This window comes from Limanda limanda, chromosome 11, assembly GCF_963576545.1.
Source record: "Limanda limanda chromosome 11, fLimLim1.1, whole genome shotgun sequence".
Lineage (NCBI taxonomy): Eukaryota > Metazoa > Chordata > Actinopteri > Pleuronectiformes > Pleuronectidae > Limanda > Limanda limanda.
The window spans coordinates 6,919,083-6,926,317 of NC_083646.1; the positions used below are offsets into that span (position 1 = coordinate 6,919,083).

General features: G+C 39.2%; 1 protein-coding gene across 4 annotated transcripts; it reads left to right on the plus strand.

The window, feature by feature from the left end:
- Nucleotides 1-381: 381 nt before the first annotated feature.
- Nucleotides 382-5,687, plus strand: dhdds (dehydrodolichyl diphosphate synthase). Of its 4 annotated transcripts, none has more exons than XM_061081246.1 (9): nt 382-443; nt 739-819; nt 1,673-1,789; nt 1,894-2,036; nt 3,222-3,338; nt 3,443-3,544; nt 3,648-3,762; nt 4,668-4,775; nt 4,916-5,687. In XM_061081246.1, exons 2-9 carry the CDS (start codon nt 757-759, stop codon nt 5,159-5,161), a joined length of 1,011 nt encoding a protein of 336 aa, XP_060937229.1. In that variant the 5' UTR covers nt 382-443; nt 739-756; the 3' UTR covers nt 5,162-5,687. The 4 variants fall into 4 exon arrangements, with proteins under 4 accessions (XP_060937229.1, XP_060937231.1, XP_060937230.1 ...); XM_061081248.1 differs by having other exon boundaries at nt 396-420; XM_061081247.1 differs by having other exon boundaries at nt 403-473.
- The last annotated feature ends 1,548 nt before the right edge of the window (nt 5,688-7,235 follow it).

Here is a 7,235-nt window from a genome sequence, read left to right on the forward strand (position 1 = left end):
CTATCTATCTGTTTATCTGTTTGTATGTAAAATTATTTCAATAGTATATAAAAACAATTGAACACTTGTTGAAAAGCTGTAAAAATGACAGAATACAAAGTAGAGTTAGTCAGTTGAACAGAATAAACATTTCTAATGAATAGAGTTTGTATATTTTGAGAATAAAGTTTGTGTATCTTGATGTGTCACCAGAGTATTTATGGAACGTCACTTCTGAAATTATTTCCCAAGTGCGGAATGTCTGTTGCGCATGCGTCCACAGAGAACGGAGGTCTCGCCGCCATCTTGTCTGCAGCCGGGCCCCTCCCTCTTTTTGAAATCCGGTCCATCCACCTGATTTGGAGGTCTACGGTCACGTGGCAGGAAGTGGTCACCGCGTCACATGACTCCAGTGCGGAAGAGGTCGTCATCGTAAGAGCTGTGAGTTGGAAGATCTGAGAAATGTGAGGAAATGCTTGTGATCGTGAGCAGAGGTGTGCGTGTGTACCTGTAGTTTGAGTTAATGAAGCAGGTCCATGTGACAGGAGGCGGTTTCTGAACCAGGTTCGATTCCCTCTGAGCTCTGATTCAAACCCTCAGCTCCAGTTACCGGAGGAATCTGTCAATGGCTGCATGTGGAATCATTTCTATCATGACACGATTTATAAGACATTCAGTCATTTGAACTGCAACCTGGTTATTTTCATATCCGCAGCTCAGTGGCTCGTATTCATTTTTTATTTTTGTATTATTTCTCAGACCGTTTAAAGACTGAAGATGTCGTGGATCAGAGAAGGTGAATTAAACCTGATTGAGAAGATTTCAGCCAATGTCCTAAAGGTGAGTGAATGTGTTTCTTTATCCCTGTGTGTGTAGCTCTGGGTTTTATTTGTGTTACACAGATATGCACATTTCTGATGAAAAAGAAAATAGGGCTGAAACATTCATTCATTACTTTTTATTGCACAGCAGACATATCGTATTTTCCATGAAGTCCTTTAGGGAAACACCTTTATCAATGTTAATCAGTGCAAACATTTGGGATAATGACATATTTGATTGTTTTTATGAATAGAAGTAAATTAAACACCTGCAGCAACTAGACACACGACTCACTCTACAAATATTAATATTCCTTTTATTTCAATGAACTACAAATATAATATGAACTGTTTGTTCGCGTCAATCTGTAGTTTCTTAGGCCACCAGTTGTATGCCAACTGTATTTTTAACTGGTGCTTTGATCTGTCGGGCGTAGGGCTGCACCTAACATTTTCTCAATCAATTAATCAGTTGATCATACTCAAAGTTGATATAAATAATCACTTATCAATAAAATGTTAAACAGTCCAAAATGCTAAGAACAGTTTCCACAAGTCTCAGTTTGACGTCTTAAGAATCTCTTGTTTTTATTGCTGTAGATATTTTTTCAAAGAACAACCCCCCCCTCTGTGTTTTCAACACATGATCAGCAGATGTGTCATCAACACAGAACACAGTGAGACAGTTGAAATCAAAGGGAATGGCCAGTGTGAGAACTTTGAGTTTGGATTAGTGTCTGCTTCCAAGTCAGAAATGAAAAGTTTTCTGTCACAGGGAGATTTTACATGAAATATGACGGGCGTATGATTTAAACATTATGGGATGTCCATGTCATCTCGATAACCCTCCTGATTTGTTATTTGTCCCCCAGGCTGGACCCATGCCAAAACACGTGGCCTTCATCATGGATGGTAACCGCCGATTTGCGCGTAAGAAAAACATGGATCGGCAGGAAGGACACATGCAGGGCTTCAACAAGCTGGCAGATGTGAGGATACACTGGGTTTAAAGTTTGTCTTCTTCATAAACATGTCATCTGGGCTTAAAGTGGTTTGTTCCTCTATGTGTAATCCGCTGTTCCCCCCGCACCAGACACTACGTTGGTGTAAACAGCTCAGCATCCAGGAGGTGACCGTGTACGCCTTCAGCATCGAGAACTTCAAGCGCTCGAAGGACGAAGTGGATGGGCTGATGGAGCTGGCCAAGCAGAAATTTGAAAAGCTGTTAGAGGAACGGTGAGTTTCAAGTTAAACAAGATTCAAAATGTGTTGTTACTTTGCTGGTGCTTTTATACATCAGATGAATCACTGCTTCCTTAAAGTTGAGGGGAAACGATTGCAGTTCTGTGTTCTTAAACTCAGGGTTTTTAGAATCTGCTATGTGCTGCGTCATTAATCTGTTTCTGGTTTAATTGATGTGTTAATCTAATGCGTTCTAACCTGCTGGCTAGTTTGTGAACATTGTGAAATGCATGTTCAAGGTTAAGTGGCTGGAGAATTACGTGTGGTTCGTGGTTAAAACCTGGAAGTGCTTACGAAGCACATTGCGCTGTGTCTTAAGTTTGAAAGACTTAAACAATGGGGATCATGTTGGAGTTGAACAAACTTAAATGAGTTTACTTGGAGCAAGAATATTTTCACATTTAGTATCGAATTCCATCACAGGTTTGGTCTTGAATTTAATCTAATTGGAATAAAAAAGGTCTTAAACATCTTAAATTAAACTTCTAAGTGTAGACACCCTGCAAACCGTGAACTTTGAAGGTGATAGAGATGTGATTTAATCTAAAGTTTCAGAAATAACCACTGGATGTTAGAACTAGAAAAAATAGCATTGGATTTCCAGACCTACTTTATTTCATGGCAATTAGTCAGAAGATTAAACACGACTATTTTCTTCTCTTTGTCAAGTTTTCATTAAGTCGATTTTTGGAATTTTAGTTGTGAGGCATGTCATCCTTTGAAAAATGCTCTGAAGTCCACGAGCACAATTAACTAAGAAATGTACATTTAATTGTGGCTATGCAATTTTGAAATGTGTTTTTTTCTTTCAAATAGTCGTATGAGTGAAGAAGAGAATTAAATAAAACCCCCATGTAGTGGCAGTTGGCACTTTGAGTATGTGGAGCAAGAGGATGTCTTACAACCCTGGTTTTTATGGCCATAAGGCGGCTGGCACCAAGACAATGGTTTATGATGATGATACTTGTTGTGCTGAACATGTTGTTCACCTTGTGCACACAAGACAATTAACTTAAACTATCGACTCTACTGACGACTCTAGAGATTCCTTGTGTGTCTCTGTCTCAAATGCACCCAGACACGTTTCACCGGCTGTGTGCAAAAGACGTGGTCGTCTGGTTCTCCCTGTTCTTCTTCTCCTCCTCTTATCACCCATCCTCTCTCTCTCTCCTCCTGCAGGGAAAACCTGGAGAAGCATGGTGTGTGTATCCGGGTCCTCGGGGACTTAAACATGCTGCCGCTCGACCTTCAGCAGCTGATTGCCAAAGCTGTGATCACAACCAGAGCTCACAATAAGTAGGTTCATCAATGTGGTACCGCCCACCTCACATTAACAGACCTTATTTCATATATTGTAAACAATCGCTTTATACAAATTGTTGTTGGGTTTTTTTTTGCAGATGTTTCCTGAATGTGTGTTTTGCCTACACGTCAAGATATGAAATCACAAATGCGGTCAGAGAAATGGCTTGGGGAGTGGAGGAGGGCTTGATCAAAGCAAGGTGAACAATTTAAACAATAAACACTTTGACCTAAATCCATAATACAACATCATATGTCAGAGCTGTTGCTTTAATGAGCTTTTTGTGTCTTTGTGATGCTCAGTGATGTTTCGGAGGCGTTGCTAAGTGAGTGTCTGTACAGCAACAATTCTCCGAACCCTGACTTGCTCATCCGCACGTCTGGAGAGGTGCGGCTCAGCGACTTTCTTCTCTGGCAGGTGAGGATGAGAATAACTGAGAGTTGTTTGCTGATAGTTCTCGTGGGAGATGTTCCTCAAACCTTGAAATCATTCAAGTACGATTGAAGATGTGGATTTCCAAGCTTCGTCAACTGTTTAGGGATCAATGCAAATGAGGGATTAGGTTTTCTGATGTGGGGACGGGAGCTGTCACAATGATGGTTGGTCTTGTTTGTCAGGTTATGCTGCTTAAAATATTCACCTCCAAACATCACTTTGAAGAAACGTTCATTTTTTTGTTTTGACTTCCCCCATATCTGGATTTCAATCTCATCAAACATTAGCTGCAAAAAATGGGAATATGTTCCTTTTTCTGTTAAGTACACCTACAATTTAGATTTCTAATAAATCAAGCTATGTATCATAGAACTCAACTGTAGTTTTAAAGTGTGACAAAATACAGGATTTGTTGTATATGTCACATTTCTTATCTCTAATATCAGTCATGTTGAGACTTCCCTTAAAAATGCTCCCGTTTTTTTGTTCATAAAACATTTAATTGGTCTTGGCGTTAATGTTTTCCAGTATGAAAACTTTTATTTTACTTTGCATTCATTTATCTTTATATTTGCGATTTAAAATGTAAATTTTCTCAATTTGAAGTTCTTTATATTTAATTGTATTTTTGTTTTCTTTTACTTATAAAAAAGTTTATGGTTAAACTATAAAACATCAAGCATCAATAACATTTTCTTGTCTTTGTTTGATAAAGACATCTTAGAAATCCTCAGTCAGGCTCTAGTAACAACAAAGTAATGTCCAGTTAATGAGGAATTCAATCCATGATAAGTGATGAATTTATTAACCAATGGACATGTTGCCAAACACTTTACATCTTCACCTCTGAGACTCTTATTGATTAACTCTTATCTTCTATCCTGCAGACGTCCCACTCCTGTCTAGTGTTTCAATCCGTCCTGTGGCCGGAGTATTCGTTCTGGAACCTGTGTGAAGCCATTCTTCAGTATCAGTTAAATCATAAACACATTCAGGTAAGGCTTTAATTGTGTCGCCAATATGTGAGTCTGCACAATGAGAACGTATCATAATACAGAAGCATTCGCATTACATGTTCTGTCACAGATAAAAGTTTGTTTATCTAATTAGAATTGTGATGTGCACGGTATTTTAGAAAGCCAGAGACCTGCATCAAGAGCATCAGAACTTACTGCAGCTGGAGTCGGACCGGGCCTGCACGGCCGAGCACCTGCAGCATCATGGGAATGGAAAACCTGCGGACGCCCAGAGGAGACAGGAGGCGCTGCTGCACTACACCACCTGCCGGGAAGAACGAGTTCAGGATTTCCTAGAAGCACTAAAGCACAAGAGAGACTCTTACGTTAATGACTTATGCAGTGAAGGGGTCTCGGCCCAGTAGGGCTCCGAAGAGGAGCAACCGTCGGTGGAGAGGAGGTGAAACTCTCCTCTTCACACAAGGGCTTCTGTGGAAGAAGAGCGAACAGTTACTGGGAACGGGCTCATTTTGTTGCTGATTTGTAAAATACAACAGAGCAATTTTACCCCCATGGGGCTGTAGAATAATTGTAATATTTATGATTGTAGATTTAAAAAAAAGAAAAAGGATCTAATGTTTGGAAACCTCTGGTCAAGATGTAGTTAAACAACTTGTGTGAGTTATCTGTGAAATGCATGCTGTTGATGGGGAGATCCGATTCTCTGAGTGAAACCCAGAGACCCTGTGTTCTGTAAATGCTTCTACAAAGCAGCCACTCGCGTTAATATATATATTAATTTGGGATAATATTTGTGGAGGCCCAAAGAAAGTGTTGTGTGTCCAGTGTGATGTTGATGAACCAGTAACTAGATTTTGACCAGCTTTCTCTACGGAGACGAGTGATTCCTGTATATCAGATATGATTAAATGAAGTCTGAATCATCCCTTATTACTTGTGTGCCACATGTCTCAGTCTGGATTGTTATGGACACTTTCCCCCGGGTTTTACAGCAATCTGGTAATATAACTTTATTGATATCCAATGAATTTACTCACACGGCAGTAAAAACACATTCATATCAGGACTAGAACAACGATAGTGGAAGTTTTCTCTAAGTTTCCACCAGCCTCAGCCGGTGTTCCCACATGACAACCGGTCACTAAATGATTTGTGTTCCAATACATCTCAAATGATTCTCAAAGGCCTCTGAAGCTCTTCTGCATGGAACTAGGTCAAATGTATTTTCCCCCTTCAGGACCATGAATGTGTTCAACATGTGACAGAGGTTTTCTGCTCAGCTCAGCTTGTGTTACAGATCAGTTTCATACTGTAACTGCAGCTTTAGGTTTCCATGCATGAAACTTGTTGGAAGAATGAGACATGGGGCAAAGAAAGAATCCATAGAAGTTGGGTGCAGATCTGGACAAAAGTGATAGATCCAGGAATTTGTTTTCACTTTCTTTAACATTGTGAGATATAAGTTTGACATTTTAATAGATTTTCCAGAGAACAATGTGAGAACCTAATTGTATGTAGGCGCAGCTTGAATTAATTTAAGTGGAATGTGAGCCGGTTCTTCTAAACCGGTTTAATCTGCCCTTAGACGGCACCGGGTATCGAACACTACAATCAAACTCATGGACATTTATTTAGATGGATTAATGAAAAAAAAACAGAATCAGGCAATCTCCTAAAGTGACTTATTTTTTAAAAATATGACCCTACAATGTAAACAACTGCAGATAAACCTCACTTGTGACATTCTAGGTAGTTAATCTGCTTTTTACTGGGACCATTAAAGTTCGATACTGGCTTTTGTAAGCTTGTGGTTTCAGTTGCTTCATCCTGGAAGCTTTTTAAAATGAAACCTTGTGGTTGAGGAACAGAAGATTACGTTGCAGATCATTTAGTCATATTTGAACACGTTTTAACTGAATATGCCCAGGCCTGATTGTCTGGTCGGCTGCAGACTCCCAGATGAGGGCCAACCTAACAGATATCTGAAGGAAAAACTATAAAAGTCTCTGATATGATCGAAAGATGAGATTTTGGTGTTTGACGGTTTCTTCTTTCTACCAGCCAACATATAAGGAAAGAGTAATTGCACTGAATTCCAGTAGGGGGCGGTAGCAACATCAGACACTGGTGTCTAACGTATATCTAATGAATATGTTTGAATATTTTGAATGTGATATATTAACATCACTAGCAGGTTAAATGGATGGTCAGTTTATTTACATAATAGGCTATAACCCAACTAATGATTCCACAGGACCTGGATAAGCAGCAGCAATAATAAATTATACATAATAATAGTTATTGATATAATTAATCATCTGCCCTCCTTATGGATAAAACTGAAATCGAAACTGAAATCAACTGCCTACTTTTTTAAACCCAAAGCGCAAGAAACTAACACAACGCATCGATAGAAATAAAGACGTATATAAGCTGAAAATGATAAAGTAAACAGAAGAAAACATATATAGTGTTTAT